The sequence below is a fragment of the Triturus cristatus genome, chromosome 1_2, assembly GCF_964204655.1.
Source record: "Triturus cristatus chromosome 1_2, aTriCri1.1, whole genome shotgun sequence".
NCBI classification, from domain to species: domain Eukaryota; kingdom Metazoa; phylum Chordata; class Amphibia; order Caudata; family Salamandridae; genus Triturus; species Triturus cristatus.
In genome coordinates this window covers 1,079,849,231-1,079,876,117 of record NC_140580.1, presented here as the reverse complement: position 1 = coordinate 1,079,876,117, position 26,887 = coordinate 1,079,849,231, and the positions used below count along the sequence as shown (strand labels likewise).

Genomic DNA, 26,887 nt, shown 5'->3' with positions numbered 1-26,887 from the left:
ATTGCCGCTCAAAGGCAAAAGATATTAGAGGGAACATTGATCAGGGTCCGTACAGATCTACATTAGCTTGGTTGCTGCCTCGAGTAGCACATTGGGCAAAAAACAATGTGTTAGAATGATACCCCAAGCAATTGTCAATGGTCAGACTATGTGCATTTGTCGCATCATCTTTTGGGTGTATGACTGCCATTAGTATGCATGCAAATCTGAGAATGGTACAGCTTTCTAAGCCTTCTATTGGCAATGTTTTGGAATTCCAGGAAGCACATTGAGAGAGAGAGAGAGAGAGAGAGAGAGAGAGAGAGAGAGAGACAGAGAGAAAGAGAGAGTGAGAGAGTGAGAGAGTGAAAGAGAGTGAGAGTGAAAGAGAGTGTGTGTGTGTGCGCGTGCGTGTGTGTGTCTGTGTGTGTGTGTGTGTGTGTGTGTGTGTGTGTGTATGTATGTATGTATGTATACATACATATATGCATATATTTTTGGAGTTCCTGATCTAAAAAATAACAAGTTAAAACCTCCTAATTAAACGAGGATGAGAAAAACCAACAGAGACATAGCAGACCCAACTCAGGGCCCCCAAGACCCAACTTTTGAGCCTAGAATGCATTTATTGGGGGGTGTCAAACCACAAATGTCTCCCCCTATGCCCCTGGTGCCACTATCATGTGTCCAATGTATGTGATATTACAGTAGGGCGCATTAGTGTGCACTGCACGCACTTACATCTCACTGAAGATGGTGGCTTGCTGCGTCAATTATGACTCTCACTTACTTGAACAATTTGGGCTGCAGCAAGCGCTGCAAACTGTCGCTCAGCACAGAGTCCTTCAGGAGTGTCTTTTCTCTGGTTTTCCCTGTGAAACATGGATGTATATGAAATAAAACTACAAAAAAGAATCTAAATTATACATTCAAAAATGTCAGCAAGTGTGAGTATGGTGGGAGGCTACAGAAATGGGTGAGTATTTTACTTATACATAAATTAATCATGTGTTGAGGAACAATGAAGTTATCAGAGGCTTACATTTTGCTACGTTAAGTTCTTGAAAGGACTTGATGCATTGGGCAGCCTTCTGTCTGGTTTCTTGGTTCGCAGGAGGACCCTGTTGAGATGAGACTCTGTAAGCATTGGACATAGCTCTGCTTGAAAATACAATTCCACTATCCATCTGGTCCATACCACATGCCATGAACCCAATTTACCACCCATCCCATATGCCCAACGCACCCCACAGTCATGAATAGTGCAGTCTACCTGCCCACCCACAAACCGACCACCTTACACTGTCAACATCAAACCTTAGCACTCCTCCAGTGCTTTTCATCCTATGGACCACCCACACACCATGAAGTACCCTGTAAAAGAGGTGCAAGAAATCTAGTTTGTGTTATTTCTATTCCATTACATCTGCTTACCAGTACCTTGATCCCAATAACTTAACTATACTAATACTACGAATGTCATTCCATTCCATTATATTTTAAGGTAAGAATATACTTACTTAAATGTTCATTCAATAGTAAAGAGAAATTAAAATGAATTAAATTAAATAATGCACAATGTTGATTTTAAAATAGTATAATTAAACACTTGTGATTGTTTGGCGTGTTAGTTTACCTTTTAAAACAATTTTAATTCAATCTCAACAATATTACTCTTTATAAATTTCACTTAATTATTATAATTATTTAAGATCTGTTGAAGTGAAGTAGGACAAGATTCGCCTCATTTTCAATTTAATTAAATTACCATATATATATATAATTAAAGACATTTTTCAGCGTTAGGGTTACCCAAATGTTCTTTTAATTTAATTTAGCTTATCAACATTAATCTAATCCAATATTTAACATTTAGGGTTGGTGCTAGGGTTAGGTTTAGGGTTAAGATAACCATTAGGGTCACAGTTAACTTCTGGTTTAGACACATGTAGAGGAGACAAGGTTGAATAAATGGGTAGTTTAAAGTAAGGTTAGGGACAGCAGGTCGAAATCATTGTTATGTTTTAAATCATCAAAAACTGGTCAAGATTTTTATATGAACAGAGACCAGCTAAAGGAATTCCTCTTATGGATTAATCTCTGTGATGACAACTTAAGATTTGTGGCAAATATAAATAGGGAAATGGTACAGTTTATGGATATTTGGATAGATGAAAAGTATCCGGGTGGACCTCTATACCAAACTAACATCACAAAGTACTCCTCTACATTTCTCGAATTCAACCAAATAGTCCAAAAGAAAGTATTCCCTACAATCAGTTCTTAAGTCTAAAGAGAAACCATATGCCAATATCAGATTTTGTGAATAATGCAGAGAACTGAGCATAATTTGGAAATACACACCAAAAAAGATGTAAGCACCCCTGGTATACCACTGAATTCAGTACAATCAGGAAGAAAGGCATTCTAGATGGATTATTGTGGAATAATATAGACCCATGGTTGAGGGAAGTAACCTTGAGAAGTAAGTCTGAATGAAAGGATTTCATGGAAAAATGCCAAAGAGAACATGAGGGGTATTACATGCTCAGGATTTAAAGAAAATAAAATGTGTTTAGATACAGACACGCTCCCTGGTCCCATACAGAACTTTGTCATTATTGTCTGTGAGAGGTATCCCCTATCTATATGTGAACTTCTGTTCCAGTTGGGACAAAGGGATGGAAACATTATATCCCAATAAGTAAAGGATTAACATTCTATGAAGAGTATATGCCCTCCAATTAGATACATGACAATTCAGTTTCTGAGCAGTAAATGACTGTGTTAAGTAAAACACAGCATGTTTCAAGACGGCCGCCAGTTCTGATATAATAAGGTTATCACACTGCAAGGAGCATAGAAGAGAAAGTTGACACAAGCATGATGATACATGCTCTAACTATCCATCGGAAATCAATATGTCCAGCATTTCGTTTTTGGACTTGGGTTATACGAGGATTAAAAAGTAAGTACGTGTGGATGATTACTGAAGTCAGTAAAGGGGGTATCGGCACAATAATGTAGTAAGGGAGCAAAGTATTTGTATACAGCAAAATCTCATGACAGCCAGTAAGAGCATCTTTATGGTGTGGCTTTAAGATATGAGCCCCACCTTGTTTTACTAATTAAACCTCTACCAAAGGTTTACAAATGAAGTGCCTATGTTGATGTATATTCTGACAACTTTAAATATATTTTTGTTTTTGTTTAAAACAAGTAAGTATATGTAATATTTTAACATTTATATTTGTTAGTCAAATTATGTCTATACGTGGTCTTTCTATATTGCAGATGTTCTTATTTGGATGATGTTTTATTTGAGGAAGAATCCAGTCTAAAAACAATTGGAGCTCACCCTTCCTTAACTTTCTTTGAGTCTACTGGTAGAACCTATATATAGATATGATACCGCGGGCAGGGCTGCCGTAGTGCACATACCCGAATAGGACAGATTACTATTGATTTGAGCACAGTACGTTTTTTTATTTTTTATAACGTGTGGGTATGTGACCGGTGATTTTATAAAATACGTGACATATGTAACGTTCATGTGTATTTTAGACTATAGATTCATTTTCGGGGAAATTAAACATGGAAACTTTAACGGATATGACATTGCGATTAGACATCGTTTAAATGTTCTTGTTTCAATAAAATCAAACGACAAGATACATTTATCACTTTCGTCATTAACATTTCTGAGGGGAATGATATTTTTTGGATGAGATAGATGTAGGGTGTGTGCCCTGACAAATATAAATACACACATCAATACCTCCCTCTTTTCTATTTTCTTTTGTACGATAGATGGAACTTATCATGGCTCCCAACTTTCTGAAGTGAATACTTTGAGAAATAGAAGACTTTGTTGTTTAAGAATTTTTGTGACAAATATAGTGCACGGATACAACTATTTAGGTAAGAGGTGGCCAATGTGTTTCTGCAGTGCAGAATACACTTAATGACCTATATTTTATGGATCTGGTTGATTGTTAGATATACAGACCACATGATAATCTCACCTCAATATTCATTTCACAGCAGGTTTTTAAGAAGCTGTCTTTGTCTGTATATATGTGATGTATATCCACGGTGGTCATGATCTATATTGAAGTTAGAGATCACTACCTTAATGAGATAAATATTGTTATGTCTGTTTCAAGAAACTGTCTTTGTTTGTATATATATATATGTTGTACATGTTCCAATATATGTATTTTGTATGTTATTTACAGCCTTGAGGAAACCCTTTTGGGGCGAAACGCGCGTCGGCTGTTGTATTTGGCAAAAGAAAATAATAAACTGGAACGATCTACAGCTGCGTTTGCCGTTCAATGATGTTGACCATCTATGTTTGTTGAAATGTGATTAACACATTAAAGGATGAAAGTAACATATATAGTTTGTGCTCTGGTGTCATTGTTTTGATTTTAACCTATATCACTTTTTGCGTATTTAGGATTCGATGCTCTAGGTAGATGAGCATTAGACACCAATGTTGCACCTGACATTTTGCCCTGATGTTCTTTGAGTTAACGCATGATTACAATAAGGAGACACTATTGATGTGCAGATTACTATAAGCATATCCACTATATCTCATTTAATCATACAGATATGAAATGCTGGGAAAATCTAAGCCAGTTCATGTAAAATTGAGGAAATATACAACGATCTATACATGAGTTAGTTTGATTCACCAAAAACTGCAGTGCCACATATTAAGGTAGGGCTTTATATCTATATTCAGGTTTACAATTGAAGGCTAGCAGGCTAGGAGTAGCCAATACCTAATTAATTATTCCTTTACTATACAGGGTGGCATAAATGAACAATACTTACTCGGCAGAAAAGCTCATGGTAAGATACAACTTAGAAAAAAAAGACTACAATGGAACAGACTACATTAGAGCATTTCTAGTAGACAAGGAATTTTGTATTCTCTGTAAATTCCAATCACATTTCGTGATGTAATAAATTGCTGCATAGAGGGGAAGGTGGCTTCCAATGTGGGAGAACAAATAAGCATGATAAAGAAAATAGTTGTAATTCTTTGAAGACACAAAGGTGTCCAGTGCACAGAACACAGGTTCATTTGATTTTTGAATAATTAAGTAAACGAATAAGTTATTTCTATGTAGTAAGTTAATGTTTTTGGACATTCTATAAAATCATATGGCTGTTCTGTTTTGATTTAGAGGTCTCCTGTGCCCAATATATTAGCATCGAAACATGCGTTGACCTGAATGTTTGTACCATGACATGTGCGACCACACTTTGTTAGCAGATCCTATAAAGGACCGCAATGGACTATAGATATATTGAAAGACTTGAACAGAACTATCTCTTTACTTGGTTTTAGTAATAGGGTATGTTGACTATGAAAGTGGAGTGTATGTGTATTGTTTTAGAGAGGGTTAGAATATACAAAAATGAAAAAACTGGCATGTGAATATGAATTATAAAAAAAAACAGATTATATATATTCTCAATATGTATGTTTTTGCAGATTGGTTATATAAAAAATATATATCAGAACTTAAACTATGAAGTCTGTCCATAATTGACTACTTCAAAGAGGTAGAGAGGAATTGTGCTGTTTATTGTGCTTGGATTTCCCTTCCGGCAACCTCATTAATTCACGGCTCATTAACTTGGGGTACCTTTAACTTCATGTTCGAAATCATGGTATGTCAAAATGATGAGGTGGTAGTAACTTTTATTTTAATTTAAGGGCTAGGTATACTGAAGTGAGGGGGTTGACTTAAATGGCATTTCAAAGTTAAGTGCGATGGTCGAAGTAAGGATATGTAGACATATATACGGTGGCTGCCGGGTAGGATGTCGGGGCAGGAAGGATGATCAGATCACCACAGGAGTGGGTACATGTCTAATAGATTTGAAAACCTGCTTTAATTAGGAGTAACTGAATACGTCCAGTGGTGTGTTGACTTTTTGGAGTTCTGTTCCTCCCATGTCCTTAAGACAGCAGAACAAGTGAATTATGTGATAAGTAGCTTTAAGGTTTTTTTTTTCACTCTAATTCTCATAAATACTGACACTAGAACTTGCTGAACAATATAATAAATTATAGAGTCATGGGTTGAAAAACAAAATGAATCAGAATTAGACAGAAGCGTTTAAATGGAATAAAGCGAATTGATGTTAGCAATTCCTGACAGGAGAAAAGAAGGTAAAGGCTTATCGTGGTACGCTGATATGGTATACTCACACATCCCGACGCGCTATCCTTAAAATACGGCTTCATAAAACGGCCAATGAAGACATGACCTTTCAAATGGTCCTCAATTTTGGTCTTTGGAATTCTTGGACCAGAAAGCTGCCATAAAATGTCCTCCTACAATACAAATGTAATTATTTCGTTTTTACTATGTCAAACAGTCATCTATTCAAATGCTATATGAGAGGTTTTCCTTTTCAGTCAAAAAATGAAATATTAGTCCAACTGGACTGGTCAGGACTTTGGACCACTCGTTTGTTTCCTCAAGCTGAAATGACAACCACCATTTGCCAACACTCCTACAATTAATACAGTTGAAACTTTTTTTAAGCACCACTTTGCTGATTCAGGCACCTAAATGTTAGTTTCTGCTATAATCAGAAGTGTAGCAAGGGGGACACGAGTTTTGGGAGTGGTGATGGCTCCCCCCTGCTCTTACCTGCGGCCGTCAGATGCAGGGACCGTCGCCACCAACAAAACCCCTCCACCCAACCCCGCCCTCACCTATGGCCGGCGCAGGGCAGCAAACGCTCTGACTGCCACTTACAGACAGCAAAAGGTCTGGCTACACCACTGAATATAATACTTTACATATGTGCTCAAAATTACATTCTACGGTTTCTGCAAGCTTAAAATGTATTCCTTATAGGCAATCACATCTTTCTGACAATACAGTAATATTTTTCATCCCACTAAAAGGACTATTTAGTCTGCATACCGCTAGTCTAGACTAACTTAGCTAATACATTATTTTCAATGAGTATATCAAAAATGCTTACACATATGTCTTTCCTGTAAGAATGCATTGCTTCAAAATGATAAATCAATTCAGTATTACACTTACCAAAACCTTTTTACATTTTTGTGTCTTTATCCAGTTTTAGATTAATCATTTAACAAGTGCCTTTTTGACATGGTCGTCCCCCCTTTGTGTCTGGTAATTGATGCAATTTTGACTGAAGTGCACTGGGTTCCTGCTATCCAGGTCCTAAGTGCCAGATCTCTTTCCATAAAACTATACAATTGTTCCCGCAATTGACAATGCCTTTAGCACCCCTGTAAGTCCCTAGTAAATGTTACCCCTGGTACCTAGGGCATGGGTACTAAAGAAGGTGTCTAAGGGTTCCAGCATGTATTGTGCCACCCTAAGGGACCCCCTGAACACACTCATGCAAACTACCATTGCAGGCTGCGTGACATGGTGCAGACAAAAGTGCACCTCCTGCGTGCCATGCCTGCAGGCACTGCATGCAATATATGTAGGTCACCCCTACAGCATGCTTTACAGCCCTAAGGCAGGGTGCATCATATTACATGTGTGGACATATCTACATGAGCAGATATGCCCCTGTGATGTCTAAGTCGATTCATTGCAAGTGAACAGGGAAGCCATCATAAGGATATGTACTGGAAACCGGTGAAAACGAGTTCCACAGCGACATGGTGATTTTACTGAAACCAAGGATGTTTGGTATTAAACATATCATATTAATAAACCCACACTGACTCCAGTGATAGATTTATTAATACATGCACCCAGAGGGTGCCTTAGAGGTACCCCTTGAAAACCTACTAGTCCATTAGTGTGCTGGCTGATTTGTCCAGTCCAGCCTGTTACAGCAGGAAAGTTTCAGACCCCCCTAGGAGGTGAGAGCCCTGCTCTCGTAGATCAGGAACAATGTCTGCTCTTGCAAGAGGTGCTGGCACTTCCTCCAAACAGGATGACTAGCAATCAAAGTATCGAGGCCTCAGAGCCATGCCGCCTTTGATATGCGACCCCAGCATCCGCCAGACCTGGGAAATGCCACCCTCAGCCCTAAGGCCCATTTGGCACAAGGACATGAGCAAAATTAGTATGCAAAGTAGGCGTGGAGCACACCCAGGACAGTCACAACCCTGCCTGACGTGCCCCACTCGAGGAAAATTCTGCCATCTTGGTGATGGAAGAATTTAGGAAACTGGGACAGGGTTATGCCCACTTCCCACAGGAAGTGGTAATAAGGGGGTGTATTGACCCCAAGAGTAGGTAGCCCATTGCCTACTTCTCTCCACTCCTCTAACGCCCCTAGATTTAGTATTTACGGGGCTCCTTGAATCCAGAACTTCAGATTCCACTGACTGAAAAGAAGAAGAGGACACTGAAGAGCCGAACCCTCAAGAACTGAAGACTGCTGTGGATTTTTGGCGTCAACCCTGCCTGCTGCACAGATACTCGACAATTGCAAAGACCCGACTTGTCCTGCAGCTGTACATCTGCCACAAGCCCCGGCGGGTAGCCAGCACTTCGCCCAGCAGCCAGCATCACTAGAGGAGCTACTCCCCTGCAGCCTGCAGGCACCAACTTCAACGTCCGGTTTAAAGGCACTGCTGTCCACCGGGTCCATCGAACAGTAGCCACCCAGGGGAACTACAGTGCACCCAAGGTCAGATCTATCTTACTGCCCAGCCTGAAGATGGCAAGACCTTTGAGAGCCCTCCTGCACCAATACTCAGGGTACTGGACCCTTGCCACGGCCAACGCTTGTTGAAAGTCCAATCTGGACTCCAATGACATCACCGACAACCAACCGCTGAGAGATGTCAGTACCACAGAGGCCAGAACCGAGAGTGGCCCAGCTGTCCTTTTTTGTCCCACTTGCTGGTCCTGACCGACACCAGTGAGTGCCTTGACACATGAGTGCCAGCGGACCTCAAACATTCTCCACTCAGGTCTCCCGGTCTAAAGAAACTGACTGCTCCCCGTGCTCCCAGCACCCTCATGACTCAAGTCCACTATTGGGAGCTCCCGGACTTGTCCCCTCTTGCAGCCTATTTCCAGGTGGCCCCCACCTTCCTTCTACCGTGTAGCGTGCAAGGCTAACAACCCGCCCAGCACTTCTGCACCCGGACTCACCAGGACAGATACAGTCGATCTACTGGTGGAACTTTGGTCCTTGTCCCCCTACCACCTCACAACTGAAAAGGGTCCCATGGAAACACCTTGCAAGTATATGTACGCGGTAAATGTTCTATCTCCCATAGGAAAGCATTACGCGTAAAATCGTACGGTTGGTTAACTGTGCTAAAACTGTAAAAAGTGTATCACAAATAAGTACTTACCTGCATAGCTAAGTTCTTGGGTTCAAAATATACATTAAATTATTTGCTATTTTTCTAAATTAGTGTGAATCTCCATTTTAAGTGTGTATCTCATTATTGACTCTGTGTATGCAACAAATGTATAACACTCCTCTCTGATAAGCCTGAGCTGCTCGTCCACAGTACCCTGGATAGAGCACTTTGGGATTGCTGGAGCAAGCCCCTGTCCACTCATAAGGGATACCTAGAATCTTTACACAGCATACCTCATTTTGGTATATTTTAAAAAGAGCCAGCTTCCTACACACACACTGAGGGGCACAGACTTCACATACATGATCTGATAATGGGCTGTGTACGCACTTATTTACTCATTGTTGAAAATTGAGATCCAAGGCATGACTCCTACTTTGCTCACTGTTGCTATCAGACACCCTTCTGGATCCAGTTCACTTCCCACTGCAAGCTCATAACAAGTGAAGTATCAGCAGTTTCTTAGGGCATGGGTGAACCAACTAAGTTCCGGAGGACCAGATTCATGCCAGATTTTCTTAACTTTGTTTTATTGGCATTATGAAGTTCACACTATTATTAAGAACAAGTAAGGAGCAATTTATAACCAAATTGTCCTTCCTCTACATGCTACTACTCACACAAAGGTCTACAGCCAGAGATTGTGTTTTGTGAAAAACCACTTTCTTGTTGCACTCTTCTTGAGGTGTCTTTATTTGCAATACCATAATATATAACTAACCATATTCACATATGTTCTCCTTATCACTTAATCAACATTTGAAGGCCAACAGGAGTGCTTTTGGGTATTATCTACACAGCTCCAATAAATCGTTTCTCTCCCACTAAGATGTTAAAAGGCTACCAAGTCTTTTTTTAAGTACTTTATGAGAAGACTTCTAATGTGTATGTTATATTGTTTCTTATGGAGTTACTGGTTTAATTTCTAGCATTACCCTCCCTTCCTGCATTTTAAGTCCTTGTTAAGGTCATACATTTCCCTGTGAGTTTACATCACCTTCTATCCGCCACTACCACTACAGATCAGCAATAATAATCATTTTATGTAATATAATTTTTAAAACAAATCTTTTTTTTAAAACTTAGCTATAACACAGTCTTTTCCTAAAGAAATAGGACAACGTGTTAAATGTCACAATGTAAATAGTACTTTGTGATTGATGTATACCGCTATATCTATTACCACTCCAATATGGTGACCATTAGAGAATGAGGATACAAGTCCATCATCTATGTTTGTGAATATCTCGCGTGGTTAATGTTTTAGAATGTATAAAAAAAACGCCGAAACGGGTCTGTTTTGCTCTCAATAAATAGACTTTAACAGAACCCCCATGAGTGCTCTTCCTTGGCATAATGGAGTGGGGAAGAAGGAGCTTGTACGTGTGTACGTACACACACACACACACACACACTCCCCCCACCCCCCTTAAATAGAACAAATAATGTTTTTAGGAAAGTATCCCTTCCTTTATGAAAATAAGAAATACTTTACTAAACAAGAAACATTGTTGTTGCACTGAGTATCACACTGTTATGGTCATTGGAAATGTTTATGAATACACGAAAAGGACATCTTTTGCCCCTCCCCATGAAACACTCATGGTACCACCTCTAATAATTACCTTACGGTTCTGGAAAATCTGCCTTACTGTTAGACTGTAATGGTTTCCATCACAAAAAGCACTTCACAATTCTAAAATCCTGATTCTATGAACTAAATTAATGAATTTAGAATAGCAAACAGCATCTTTGCTTATCTGGGTTACACATTGGGGTGTAAAATGTTTGTGAATTGGTCCCTATGATGCTGCCTACAATTTAATTTCCACTTTAGGCAATCCCAGGTAATTCCAGTTTTGCAATTACAGATAAATGTCTACGAATATCAAACCACATTTGGAAAAACTTTCTTGCACTAAAAGCTGAAAGAGAGTGGGCGCACCACCCTACAGGCTTATATTCTAAAGAATTCTAACCTAATTGATCCATGTCTTGACCAGGATGGTGCTGTTGGCATTCTTCATGGTATGCTGTCATGGCTATATGTCACTGTAGCGAGATTGACAATAACAACCAAAACAAAATGTCATTCAGTACATCGACCTACCATTATCTTGCAAGGTAAGTATGTACTATTTTTAACTAACCTACTGCGGTTAGTGGAGGTGGAGTTAACTCCCCCTATTCTATTCTTAACTCCACCTGTACTTACCCACTTTGAAAAGCATAGGTGGAGCTAACAATAATAATTCTATACTTACTTCACAATGTAGCAGTTGGTCAATATAGTGGTTGGGATGTTATTGTCATGAGACAATAATATCGCCCCCAACAACACTGTCACTTTAGTGAGTCAAGACTTGATTTATTGATCCTCTAACCTCAAATTCTGTGGAAACGTAAAGTTTAAGAGTTTATGTTATAACATGAATACTCGCAAACATTATACTAGGAGCCTAAAAGTATGGTCTGTGGTGTGACAAAGGGCTGCATTTATCCCTGAAGGGGGAGGAATGGGTGGGGTGGTGTAAGGTGGACGTACGGTACCAAAGCAAGTACATGGTTTGGACAGTAAGTCATGGAGTTATATTTTGGGTTTCATTCACACCGCCCTCTAAATTTAGCCACTAGTGATAAATTTGAAAATACTGTGTGGTGCCAAATTGGAGTTGCTATCCCTCTACACCACCCTGGGGTAAGGCTTCTCGGCTTGCTGTCACGGACCTTTGACGAGTCAAGTGTACAAAGGAAGTAACCTGATTATTGAACTGGAATTAAATAGAATCTTAGGACTCCCAACCTCCTTATACCTTTAGTTTCTTATCTGTAAACATCAGGAGTGCTTGAAAACAGATAGTGAGTGCTACAAAAAATACTTGACAAAGACCCCCACAACCAGGTGTAAAGTTCATTGAGGTAGGCTGGCAGAAATACCCAACCTCTAACAGTATGAGTGGTACAGTGGGAAGGTTTTATCCATATTACTTGGAGATTTAATATTTAATCCTTTATAAAGCTTTATCACGTTGACAAAATATGCTGATTGTGAACTGTATTTATTTTATATGCAGGTTCAACAGCATAGTGGCATTTCTTTGATCAGAGCATTTCCTGAGTCTCACCATAGGAACCACTCACACCCCAGGTGTGCAATGAGCAAGATAGAAAGTATGGAAACATAATTCACGTTTTTGATTAATCTCGGCCTCCTGTTGTGACAAATTGCGCCGTCTTGAATAATCATTTTCTGAACATATTTCTCTGCTCCTTTTTTAACAAAAATTGGAACAACTTAACTCAAACTAAACACTAGTACTAAGTATATGATAAGGAAACAGGCCTTGAACCCAACAGTCATGTGATTTTAACAATGGGAAGAGAACACACAGTCTTATTGTCCACTCACTAAAAAATGATAAAGTTTTGAATCTTGAAACAAGGAGTCCTGAACTGTGGTATTGGAATTCCCTTTTCACCAAATACCCATCTAATGACTGAATTGCCCAATGTGAAACCAGAAAACCTAGGATCAATCGCAGTTACCACACTTGACCAAAATGTGCAATCCTTTGCAATTGTTTTATATCACTTTTCCTCCATTTTATTCTAGTGTTTGATTTAATAAACAATAATTTCCTGTGTAAAGGAATAGACTTGGCCACACTGAGGGTTCAAATGACAACTGACTTGCATCTTGGTTCACTAATGGCATTGTTGTCAGGACTGGGGGAGGCCTTTGTGAATTAAATAAAATATTTTATCATTTATGTATTTGTTTGATGCATACTTGTTTTTGTATTTTTGTGTCTTGTTTTGAAGTTCAAATGGCAGAAATTTCTTAAGCTGGGGTATTTTTGCATAGATCAAACTTTAAATATAATAAATATTTATGGCCAGATGTACTAACTTTACTGTTTGAGATTACCTAATAGTGATTTGCTATTAGGTAATCGCAAACAGCGATGTTCTACAGTGTTTTTTATGCTGTTTGCAGTTCCCAGTGGGTCGCAAATAGACCTACCTCATTAACATTCATGAGGTAGGTCACAATTTGCAACCCATTGGGAATCACTAAAATCACAGGGATGTTGGCCTGCTGTGGTCAGCAGACCACCATGTCTGTGATTGTTTTTAAATGAAGCAAAGGAAAACTGGATATGTTTCAAAAAGAAAAATGAAAAGTATTCTTTTCATTTTTTAAGAGCAGGCATTGGTCTGTGGGACCACTGCCTGCTCCTAAAAAACGTCTTTAAAACCATCACGAAGGGGGACATTGGAGACCCCTTCCCGTTAGCGAATGGGTAACCATCTACTTGAAGTAGGCGGTAAAATGTGAATGTCTTGCAACCGCATTATGGTTGCAAAACATTCACACATACCACTGTGAGTCGCTATTAGGAAGGGACACCCTTAACATGCCCCTTCCTAAGACCGAATTGCAAACACATTTTGCGATTCCGTAATAAGTGACCAAATTGCAAAACAGGGTTTGGTACATAGGAAAATGCTTTTTTCTGGTTGCAAACAGCGAATCGGTCCGTTTGCAACCTAAATAAAGCATTGCACATCTATAAAAATCCATTTCCCCTTGCTGTGGCAATACGCAGGCAGGCATGCCTGCATCAATTGGGGTGAGCATATACAATGGCCTTGCAATCTTTTGTACCACATTGCCACTTGTGCAGGCTTCCATTTACATTGGAAATTTGCTTACCTGTCGTTCCTTATTCTGAGAGAGCAGAAGTGCGACTTCTTGTAGCTTTTCCTGGATTACCTCTTGATAGACAAGGTTTATCTGCAAACATGTTTCCAGACTTGCGGGAAGATTCCTGTCCGTCTCATCATCAGACTTTTCTTCCCCTCTTTCTTCATCCTGTTTTCAAGCGAAAGTAAACAAGTAATCTCTTGTTACTGGTGTACTAAAACATGCTCCTTCAGCCATGGTCTCCTCACTCTCATTCCATTAACCTCAATAAAAACATAATATCAATGGAGCTTTTCCTAGCACAAAGGAGTGCACAAATATGGCCTTAGTGCCTAAAAAAGCTCCGCAAAAGGTCACTTCAACTGGAATGGTAGAAATAATTGTACCAGGCATGAAAGCTAGAACAAACCTTAGATGCAGATTTGACGTTGCTGTGCTTTTTTAGGACAAATTCAATAGGAGCATGGGTCAAACATTGTGTTTTATCAGTATTATTATCACCCCCTAGATGTACTACCACCTCAGGTATTCGGTAAATTACAACTTGAATAGCAAGGTCCTAAGTATTAAGGGCCAGATTACGACTATGGTACAGTTGCGGTGGCTCTCCACCAGCACGGCTGCGCCAAACCTGCGCAAAGACCGCCGACCTGATTACGAGTTCAACTTGTGCAGGCGGGCAGTCCGTTTGCCTTTCCCATGGAGGTGCCAGAAAAACAGGTACCTCAATGGCAACGGCAAAATTGTTCAAGCACGGCATGGACGGTGATTTCTATGCCATGCTGGATCTTGGGGTGCAAGCAGACAGGGGGGCACATGTTGTGCCCCCCTGAATGCATCCCCATGGGGGGTGGGCATGGGGGCCCTATACGGACGCCTTTGTTCCTCCACCACCAGCCTCCTCATTGCGGGGAGTCTGCCTTGAAACGCCTGACAGTGGAGAAACACATAATATGCTCAGCGGGACTGCGCCAGTCCCGCTCAGCATGTTACACTGGGCCTCCGCCGTGCCAGCACGAGGGAACGGCGGCTCCCTGGTGCAGGCGGCGGTCCACCACTGGTACGACTTTGAAAGTCGTAATCCGGCAGACAGTGAACCGCTATTGCTGCGCAACCGTGAGTGCGGCTGTCGGAAGACTGCCGCACTCGTAATCCGCCCCTAAGCTTTTAATTGTTTCACATCTGTTGCTGGGCGGTCAAAATATGCTCTAGTTCTGACTCCCTGATGCAGATGCAGGACTTTCTGCAATGATAAATTATCTGAGGTACAAATACAGAATTTCAGCCTACCCTATATACACTTCCCATTTCAAAAGGGCATCTTACAGTTCGTATCCACACTCCAAAATGTCATCTAAAGAAGGATCACCTCAGCCCAAGGAAGTACCAAACTTACAAAATGGCAACACCTAGCAGTGACGTCAGAACGTTTCAAAGATAACTCTTATGTGTGGAGTTAAAATATGGTCTTTGACAGCTGTTAAACACATTGGGTTCTGTTGTCCTTAAATGCACATATGAAGTATTTACTACAAATACACTGACTAAGTAAGACTCCTTGAATTTGTATTTTTGTAAATTTGTAATGTGCTATTGTATACTCGATATCATCTTAGCACTACCGTTTTCCACAGAGGACATTTACCACAAACTTCTACTGAGAAATGCTAAGTAATGCTTTGTTCTAAAGGTATTTCTGAACTTTAACAGATTAGCCTCTTGGCTTAGACACAGGGAAGATGGTTACACTAGATCACTGCCACAACAAAAAAGGCCCTTCCTCCTACTCTGACCCATTTAGATTTAGGAGCACAAACCAGAAAACTATACAGCTTATATAGGAGAATAGGCAATTATTGATATCTGAATCATTTTCGTATCCCTATGACTTTTGATGGATTTGTGTACAAGACACAGATTTGTACTCAATCCACTGTTCCATATGCAGCCAAAACTGGAGGTAAATGATAAGGTCTGGACAAGGCCAGAACCATTATGGTAGCTGCTTTCTTTATTAACTGTGGTCTATGAGGTGCAGCTTTAAACAAGCACAGATAGACCCCACTGCAGTATTCTCACCAGGAATATATATCAATGCGCTCAAAATCATGAATTCAAAATGAAAAGATGTAAAGGGAATAGCTATTTTTAAAGTGTGAAGTTGGAAAAACCATAAACTTGTGACTGAACTACCTGGAGACAACATCTTCAGCGTTCAGTTGACTTTGACATCATGATGTTTCACACAGATGGTAGGAGTAGGAGAATCACTCCTTGTGTCTAAGGTTAAAAAGGATGGAGCGATGATGAAGTTTTGAGCAATGGAAGAAGTAGCTCTGTTTTGTAAGCATCCAATTTCAGTTGATTGTGGTAAATGCTGATATGTGTGAATATTCTCAAGGGTTGAAACAATATATGTGGATCAATGTCATACATGAAAAATGTGTAGAGGAAGGACTTAATTAGATGAGTCAATGGAGAATTAAAATGCAATGACAAAATTGAACACTGATGGACACCACAAACAAGGCACCAAAGTGATGAAGCATAGGGCGGTAATAACACTAGCTAAGTTTCTAAACGTCAGAAATCATGTAACCAGATAGGTGCAGTGGCTAGACACAAGGTTCAGAGATTCTGGTACTTCAATCTTGTGATCTGCAGTATTAAACACAGCAGATAGTGTATTAGTGTTAATTAAACCCCTTATACCTCATCCAACTGACAATGAAGTTCACCCATAGCTATGCCTACAACCTTGTCGATAATACAACCTGGGCGAAATCCTACCATCATCGGGTGTGGAACATTTTCTACCACCACAAATTTCAACAGCCGGTTCTAACCTGATCTCTCTAGTAATTTAGATAAAATATAACGTAATGAGACAGTGGTTGTTAATTAGAAAGATTATTTGTGGTAAAAGAAATAAGAATACCTTACCCATGGAATTATGTCTTTCAAGTTAGAACCTTCGCATGACATGAGATGTTTATAAAACCTGGGTGGCAAAGTGTCTGCCAATCAATATATTTGATTGGTTTGGTTTATTTATTTAAAGTGCAACATTCACCACATAAGGGGGTTCCAGGTGCTGAAACTAAAGCAGAGAAAACCTTTTGAGACACGCAGGTTAGCCGCTTTGTAACAATACGATCGACCCTTATGGCCAACTTTGTTTATTCTTGTACTCAGCAGTAGAGAATGACCTGACAATCTTATGGATGTCTTTGGAAAGTAGTGCTTCTGATGGCAAACTCCACCCAATGGAACTTCCTTATTAATAATTGTATGCATCAAGCAAAGTGTTTTAAACTTGATTCTTTCCAATGGCGGCTTGTTCCTGCAGCAGAGATCCAATCAAATTTCTCAAGGTTGCAAACCAGCTTCACTGCGTAGTTCTGAATGAACCGTAGCCTCACAACTTATGGCCCTGGAAGGCCAGGGTGCAGGACATTGTGGATGTCCAAGCTGGACATTTGGCAGGGAAATATAATGAATGCCCCAGATTCCCTGGAGATGACTCGTGGAATTAGCAAGCCAAAGTGGGTGTTTGCTATTTAGAAGATATGATAGTGAAATCCAGGTTCACCCTCAGCGATTTCACTTGGTCAAGAGAATCAGCGGGTTAGAAGTTAGCAACCAGCAGTTGCTTCAATGGTGTTTATCAATGTTCAAAAGTAAAAGCTCCATCTTATGAGAAATGACCTTAAAAAAGGTGGGACCATCAATTGCTGGACAGTGCTCAGGCAGTTATGTAGATTAATCACATAATTTGTTGCTTATTGGTTCAAACAGATCACAAGATGTGTGTTATTTGGGTAGAAGAAAGATTGATATCCTAGGCAGTTGGGTAACAAAAGTTGGGCGCGCATGTTAAAACCACATAAGGGACAATGACCATCCCAGTGGCATCCCAAGTGCACCCTCACTGGTGCACTTGTTGACCGATGCGCAGCTTGCCTTAGTGACTGAGGCCGACTTGACAGGATTGACAAAAACAGCCCCACACTGTGTCTTTAAAGCCCACATCTGCTAGCTTAATTATAATCACTTGGTGCGCTAACATCTCTGCATCATCGTCTTTGGAGGAAGCCTAATGTGATCCGTCAATGCACCTGATGCAGTCTCAGTGCCTCGGTCAGGGCAGAAACCCTTCTGCCAGTCGTTCAATAATTTGTAGTCTTTCAGGAACCATAGAGTTGCTTAGCATCAGCTTTTCCAAGATTTCAGAAAGCTATAACAGCCCTGTATTTGGGCGATTATTTTTAGCTGCCACTAATTCCAAGTTTTTTTTTTTTTTTTTAAATAACAGGTTAACTACGTCTTGCTTCCAGGAGACTGCGGCCATGCCAAGGAACGAGAGGGACTGAACAGCTCTGTGACTTTACCTGACAATTGAGGGCTAAACCCTGAACAAAAGGAGAGCAGGAATTACCTGGGGCACCTGAATTTATGAAGCGAGGAGTGGATCAGCCTCTTCCACTGTCTCAGGCCTGAAATTAGACCAGTCAGGATGGTGGTTTGCCTGACGTGCAGAATAGAGGTTTTCCATAGTGGGCTCCATGGTATTTGTTATCTCGTCTTATAGTAGCTAAACTTCCATTGGGAGGTGCATGGTAACAGCTAGCAGCACCTACAGCCAGCAGTTTGAGATGGAAGCGGCAGAGCGGATTGGCGAGTTGTCAAACCAATTTGTATGAATGTATTTTTGACTTGAAAAAAATATTCAACTTGGCTATATTTTATATTGGAATTGGATTTTATCTGTTTGTTAAGGGGACCTTCGCTCGGCCACAGGAGGGAAAAAATGGCTGCTAGGACATTTGATGCAGCGAACACTTTCTGCAGATACAATGATGATTGGCCAAGCCTAATTGCTAACTTATGATTTTGAGTTACATTGTATTTTAAGTTAAGGATTGTCATCCTTGTGCAAATAGTACAAAGCCGCTTTCTCGTTAAAGTAAGCTCTGGAGTAAACAATGACGTTTTAGTCTTTCTGAATTCCAAACGTCCCTGTTTTAGAAAAGTAAACAAACAAAGTATACGCCAGGTCCCAATACATGTTTGGACACAGGAGACTGGAACTCTGAAACAGATGGAACAGGAGAGTGGAAGACACAAACTTGTACCCGAAAGACTACAATTCCCAGACTCACGCACAGTCCCAGCCACTGGAGTACAAGGCAAGCACAATCAGGCACACCTTCGAAACAATAGCGGCAAACCATGTAATTCAACCCCATCTGTATGGATACGACAAGACTCTAACCACTTATGTTTTATCAGGTTTGCAGGTTGCAGAGATGGGGAAACTGATTCTTATTTATTTAGTGGTCCCCAGCCTCATACACTCTAACAGAGCACAAGCCAATACAGCATACTTCCTGCAACTTAAAAGTATAAAAGTGCACCCCAGAAAAAATTCCTGCCAGGGCTCTGGCTGGTACTGGTGCCAAGGGTAGCAGCCGTTTTGGTACATTTGGCCATCTCTTTCGGTGCCTCTATTCTTAGCAGACAAGAAAACAGCGACAGGACCAGAAAGCAAACAGGACTCAAAGAGCCACCTTTACTTTCTGTAGCTTCCACTCTGTACCCTTGTCTTTCAGCATCAAATGAGTGTGTGGTGAGGGGTTAGGGATGGCACAAGCCATTATCTATCAGCAGGGGTCAAAGAGTTCGGGATGCCACTTGGATTTTTGGTGATCAGTACCTAAGCTGTTATATATAGACAGTGCTTCAAACTAGTGCATGCGAGTTACCTTCAGCCCGCCAGGTTTTTTAGCCTATACCATAGAGGATTCTGGGATCTGTGTTTTTTTCCCTTTTCTGCTTGCTGTATGGATGGGCTTAAAAGACACAGCATGCAGGATGATGTTGGCTAAAAACACACTGAGCTAGTTGATGTTGACCATTGTGACATCAGGCAGGTTGGCAAGCAAAGGTTAGTTATAGTACATAAAAGAGGGGTTATTATACCCTCTGGAGAAGCTGGATTTATACTGTGAACTAAACTGACATTGACCTTGTATTGTGCAGGAGCTGCAGTGGCTGAGCTGTGGACAACTCACCGCAGGCGCTTGTACCACCAGGCTAGAAGGTTACTATAAAGCTTTTTGTACTGACACCTGGCTCTGTATTCAAGGGGCAGGGTTGATATACAATGTAAGGGGTCCTGTCTGTGAATACACAGAGAAAGGGTGGTAGAAGCAGGATGTATAAGCAGGACTACGTAATGAGACATTTGCATAATATCTAGAATTCATTACCGTGAGATAAGACGCATCTGAATCTTCATCTTCAAGATCATCTGCTATAAAAAAAAAAAAGCACAGGATTTTATTATATATTTCCACATAGAGACATTACTTTTAAAACACATACAACTCGGTTAACTGCATACATATGTTGATGATTAAAAAGTACTGTAAGTGTCATACTTGATGACTTTTACATCCTAAAGGAACCACGTAGAAAGCATCCTTGCAAATCAGCATCTCTTCCAGAGACTCACTAAGTATGCAAATGAGATCCCTTTTTATTGGATCATCTTCATTGTGTAAAATAAACCCATGGATGGAGCTTACAGGGTCCACTTACTCGAGTCTAGCACGTCCCTGGGGGTCTAGCACCTCCCTTGGGCAGCCATTTTATAAAGTCTCCTATTTACAGCTTTCTAACAGAGGATTGGCAAGGCTTCCCCCACCACCTAATCACAGCATGTAGACTCTTAAAGGACAGGCAGTGGGTAGGTAAATCACAAACAACAATCTTTAGATATGTGATGCATTCACCCATCAATTTACAAGTCACAAGTGCAAAAGTGAAGACATTTTAGGGACACTACTCAGAGGATACTAACATTCTCGGTTTAGCACTCAGTAACACTTTGAAAGCACTCGGATATTGTAGATATAGTAAATTCGCCTTTTTTGTGAAGTCACTCCAGACTTTTCACCTTTTGCTGGACCGTATATTTTTGCTGGCTTTAGAAATCTGTGCACTTTACCCCTGCTAACCAGTAGTAAAGCGCCTGTGCTCCCCCCTTTAAACATGGTTGAACTGGCTTATTCCTAATTGCCATATTTAACTTGCCTGTAAATCCCTAGTATATGGTAGAAAGTGTACACAGGACCTGGAAGTTAAATGCCACCAGTGGACAGCAGCACCTATCGTGCCATCCACTACATGGCTTCAGGCTTACTCTGTGTAGCCTGACTGTAGCAATTTACAAATGTAGGGCAAAATCTCTCTTTTATATATAAAAAAGGCTTCAATGTAGGCCTTTTAGCTCACAGGGCATGGTGCATGATATTTACAAGTAGGATAGGACATGTAGAAATTTAATTTTAACACGTCCGTACAGTGACTAGCAATCAAACACTATTTTTCACCTTGGCAGACCTAGCTGACCTACGTAAAAAAACAGAGTACAGATTAAAATCCTAATACTGTATCTCGGGAATGGGAAGAATACACAACTGTTTTATTAGTTATTAAAAATTCAATTCAATAATGAAGTAAATGTTTTAGTAAATATTACGGAAAAGTAACTTTTAGAGAGTTACCATTTCCCTGCCTGAAATTCCTAGAGGCTAAATTACATTTGCTCACCAACTTCTTCCAGCCAGTGATTAGCATTTAAATAGGTGATGAAAAAGGTGTGAAATGTCTCCCAGCAACAAATATAATACACTGACCTAAATAAGCATAGAGGACCGCTAATAACCTTACAGAATATGTAGGGTGGGAGTTATGTACATAATTTTTGACACTGCAGCGTCAAATCCTGCTTGAGTGTAAAATCTTGCTTGACAGGTCTGCTGGCATCACACATAACACTTGGGGCACACTTTAAAGAAGAGAACAGGATGGGAAGAACATGATTGTGTATCCGCTATCTGATTGCTGAAGAATCCTGCTTTTTTCCTACCAGACTTCTGTCAAAGGGGATATTGTGGGTACAGTGGTGGCTTCAAACTGGTGTTTAGTGTTAGATGTGAGAGGACACTCAGATTGACACACACACCCAGCCCTCATAGCCCAAGTTTAGTGTGGCCGAAGCATTCTGCCATATTGCAAAATGCCTAAAGTGGGTAGGGTTGGTCCAGGGAACTTTTATACCATTGGTTAGAGCATGCCTAGAAGTCATTCCTACCCACTACCTCGTACCAGGCATAAGTGTAACATCTCCAGGCACCCACTTCAGAACACTTCTGGATCTAAGGAAGAAGAGAAGAGCAATGGACCTGCTTTCCCGTGATTTGTGAGGAGCCTCAAACAACTGGACATGTTTCCTCTTGTATCCAGGACAAATAAGTGAACTCCAAGTGTCATAAGGCTAACCTCCATGTCAAGTAACATGGATAAAACAAGTTACAAGAGGCCTTTCCTGAAACTGCCCAGATGACCAGTGACAGCTGGACCTGGACTAGACCATTCTGTTGGCCTCTGCCTGACAACCTGTGAGTCTCTAAGTATCTCCCCGGAGGTCTTGGAGAGCTTTAAAATGGTACCGCTGTGATGGATTTGGACTTACAGGACTAAATAAGAAAGTAAAGTCTGTGACCAGGACGAACCCAGTTGATGTGTCTTACCCGCGCTGCATCACAGCCAGCTTCAAATTGCGCCTAGGTCCCAACATACCATTGATTATCATTGGCGCTTTGTACTTGTTGGAACTATTCCTACTTGTTAAAAATCCTGACATGGGTATCCCCTTTAAGCGAAGCTAAATCAATGGCCAGAATCTCCTGGGAGTCTATGTCGAGGCGCTTTATTTTACAAGCGAGCGTTGTTTTAACCCAAATCACCATTCCTCCCGCAAGTCTGCCAGATGATGATTGTTTTGCTTCTATGCTAAAAGAGGAGAAACCAACCCTGTGGATCGGTTCGGTAGCCCAGGTTTCTTGAAAGAGACACATATGGCAGTTGTCCACAAGTTACCCCACTCAGGGTCATTAAGTTTGGAACAAAGCCCTGTAATATTCCATGAAAGAATGTACAACTGCTGTTCTATAGGTGATTCTTGAAGATTGGCCTGGAGCGGGGGGACTTTAGTGAATATAACGACATAAGGACAGCATTCGGGTGGTAAATCCAGGGTAATCTCATGTGATTGGTTAACAGAATGGGCCAAAGCATTTGTCTGGCATGGTGGCTGCCACAGTGGGCCATTCCCCTTTTGATGAACATTGGAACTCTGGATTTCAAACCTAGGCCTACCACCATCGACTTCACAGTCGTTTATATGTTAAATGACTAGTATACTCAAGGACCCTATTTTCGGTGTTGGCTTCCCCCAGGGTAATGCCTGCCACGCCAGACTGTGCTACTGGTATGTGCAGATTATTATAATTCCCCATACTATTATGAGTGCCTACTGGGCCGTGAGACCCCCCATACTAGAGCTGTCCGGTTGTTGTACCATAGCTTTTCCTCCTCCTTCCAGTACACATGTAACAGATTTTGTTAAAAGTTCCACACTTGGGGTTGTCTACAATAACCAAGAGGATGTCTTGCTCAGTGTGTCCTGTATTTAGATATTGTCTTGTAAATTTGGTGTTGTCTTTCGTACACCGTATTGAACTCTGATGTTCCAATATTCTCTGTCTCACCTTGTATGTGGTCCTCTCCACATAGATTAAAATGCAGGGGCAGCGTATAATGTAAATAACCTCTTCTTTATTGCAATTGGTGAGGGTGCGCAACTCCCAGGGAGTGGACAGACCTAGATCTATCTGTGACATAGAGGTGGTGTAGGGCAGATGGAGCATGATCCACAAGGTTGATGTCCTTTTGCAGGCAAGGTAGACCATAAAGTGTTTTGTCAAGACTCTCTCATTGTGGAAGATGGTGCTCTTGGTTGTGTGTGTACCAGAATATCCCCAATATTCTTGCTGCGTCTTAGGGCAAAGATGGGTTTTGGTAGTTAATTTGCCACGGTATTGAGAATGGACCAGTTCCTGTTTATTGATAAAAACAAATAAAAAAAACCAAAAAAAAAACAGATTTTGTTCAAAGTTCCACATTGGGCTCTAGCTTATCAAGTCTAGACAAAATCGGTTTGAGGTTTTCAGTTAAAAGTTATTCCAGACGGTTTAGGAGAATGTCTGTTTCATGTGGTGAGCACGGTGAAGAGACTAGTACTGTTCATGCGCAATAACAGGAGCTGGATGGGAGCTGTTATTCCTACTTTAAACTTTACAGATTCAGATCTCTAGTCCCCCTTATTTGATTTTTGTGACTTTGGTGTTGTTTTGTTTATTGAATTCTACTCTATTTTTCAAATTCGTTTTGGAATCTTTATTGTTTTGCACTTTGACTCTATTTCTGGTTTGGTACTGTATAATATACTTTACACATTGTCCTAAATTAAGGCGGGTGGTCACCAACCCAAATAAAAATCCAATTTCATACAGTGAGTAGGGACAACACTGTGTGTTCCAGATACAACATGTCTCTGTGCCAAAAAAACATAACAAAGGTGTAGAATGCGATGTACGCTGAATGCATGAGGGGGAGCTGGGGTCAAAGGCCTTCAAGAAGGACAAGCAGGTTTTTGGTCATCTAGAGATTCTTGTGAAATATTCTTCAAATCTAAGAAGGGGGGAGTAAGTTCAGGAAGAAGGTCTTCAAGCCAATGGAGCACTAAGAATGAAGAGATATCTCTCTGAACCGATCATATTTGGAAGGTTCAGTGGTCAATAGGACCTGGGGATGGGGGGGGCATGTGACTGGTACTCCTGTAAAATTTTAATTAGATGAAGTTGGGCCCTCCCTTGTAGGGCCTCATGGACAATGTACAGAGCTTCATCAGATACCAGTGCAGAGCTTTCAGTGATACTGTGATATGGTCTGACCAGCGCAGATTCAAGTCGGAGTGATTCTGACTTCTGTGCAGGCTGTTGAAAGCGTGGCTAGTATGCCAGTGTAGGTGGCAATGCAGTGGTTCAGATAGGATACTGCCACCACAAGGACTAATGTGATCTTGTATCACTGTGATACCAAGAGGAAGACAGCCTACTTTACACATAAATGGTGAAATATGCCTTTGACCATTGTGTTAACATGAAGTATGAAAGTCAAGTTCGAGTAGATAGTGATGCCTAAATGTTCACACTTTTACTGATGACTGAAATCTGCTAGTTGAGCAGGATGCGAGGGATATTCGGGCCCTTAACCCGTTGCATGCTCATGACGAGCTCAGCTCGTCATGAGTCACAGTAGAGCTGTGCTCATGACGAGCTGAGCTCGTCATAACTGCCGCAGCCCACCCACACGTAATTAATTTCCTGCCTGTGCGGGATAATTAATCAGTGGGCGGGGTCGTGACGAGCTCAGCTCGTCATGAGCACAGCTCCACTGTGAGTCATGACGAGCTCAGCTCGTCACGAGCACAGCGGCGCCGTGCCCCCTCCCCCCCGCACCACGGGGGAATTACCCCCGCTGGGCAGTGGTTAAGTAGAATCACATACTTTCAAACATTGAGGCAGAGCATGTTTTGGTGCATCTAGTCTTGGATTTTCAGTAGGCAAGATCCAATTTAATGTTGCAAAAAGGAGCCTTTCTGTAGCTGCAGGTGCAGATAAACATCAACAGTGTATCTATAAAATATTATGGTGTAAAAAACAATGGTCTGAGCCAGATGGGCCCTGTATGTGGGATTCAGCCGGGCGAGAGTGCTGGTCTTTCGAGAAGCCTGCAGGTGATGGAGGCAGTTTTGGCCCCGAAAGTTACAAGCTTGTCCTGGAGAGTGCAGTTGTCCAGAAAGTAAGTCCCCTTACTCCAATTAGGCAAGAACAGCTAGCCAGTTAAGAAACATCATGGGCTGTATTACAGAAGGTGCTTCAGGGGCGCAACAGTCAATTGAGCCCGCTTTGCATGCCCCCCCGGGGCACTTTGGTATTACAGAAAGGGTCGCAGACGGTTGTGCGGCCCTTTCTGTAATACTGATAGCGATGACACACAAAGCACCACCGCTATTTTCAGGGGGCGTGCCTCATGCAAATGTGGGAATCCCTTTGCCTCTGTGTTCGCGCCGTACTCTAGACGCGGGCGCAGAGGCAAAGAAGCTCTCAGGGGGCACGCTGACAGTGCGCCACCTCAAAGGTGGTGCACTGACAGTGCACCCCTAATTGCAGCCCTCTGGCGGGGGAAAGGGGTTACATGGATCCCCCCCCAGACATTCCCTTGCAAGCGGATGCAGCAGTGCTTAATTTGAGCTAGTGGTTTCCGGTGCTCGGCACAGGCACTTAATTGATAGCACCGGCTCTGTGACAGTCCACCACATGGTGGCACTGTCTGAGATGACCAAAACAACTGTGCTTATCAAGTCAAATGGCACTGAAAATAATAACAACAACCTCTCACGCCATTATTATAGCTTTGTGTGCTTCACATAGTCTGAATTGTCACACTTGTAGGAGTGTAATGGTTAGGTGTTATGTTGGTATTGTAATTTGCAGAACTAGCAAGGGCACTGTGTAGTGCAGGCAGCAGTGGCCTTCCGAGAAGGGCCATGACACCTAATTGTTTAACAAATGAAGCGTCTCTGACTGCACCCGCCTGCAAGGGGGTCTCTAATCGCCTTTAAAAGTGCAGGCGGGTTGCCGTCTGCACTGTGAAACATGGAGCAGCTGCTTTAAAGCTGCTCCGTATTTCAGGTGAAAGCGCTGCCCCAAGGACAGCACGAGTTTGTGGCTGTCCTGGGGGCAGCGTTTCTATGTAATACGGCGCACTTTCCCTGTTTGCGCCCAGCGTACCTGTTTTAAGATGCACCGGGCGCAAACAGGGAGAGTGCACCCTTTACATAATAGGGCCCCATAAGGTCAACAGTGATA

The 26,887-nt window shown here is 41.4% G+C and overlaps 1 protein-coding gene across 2 annotated transcripts in view; it reads right to left on the bottom strand.

Annotated features, from left to right (window-relative positions):
• The window catches only part of SNAPC4 (small nuclear RNA activating complex polypeptide 4), a 267,076-nt gene that overhangs the window by 197,359 nt on the left and 42,830 nt on the right, over positions 1-26,887 (bottom strand). Inside the window, exons 3-7 of one of the 2 annotated variants that reach the window (XM_085613150.1) lie at positions 20,315-20,358; positions 14,052-14,210; positions 6,215-6,340; positions 1,022-1,100; positions 770-851 (exon numbers count right to left, since the gene is read on the bottom strand). In XM_085613150.1, the coding sequence (XP_085469276.1) occupies positions 770-851; positions 1,022-1,100; positions 6,215-6,340; positions 14,052-14,210; positions 20,315-20,358 (490 nt within the window). The remainder of the gene's footprint in view (positions 1-769; positions 852-1,021; positions 1,101-6,214; positions 6,341-14,051; positions 14,211-20,314; positions 20,359-26,887) is intronic. The other variant, XM_085613161.1, reaches the window with a different exon arrangement.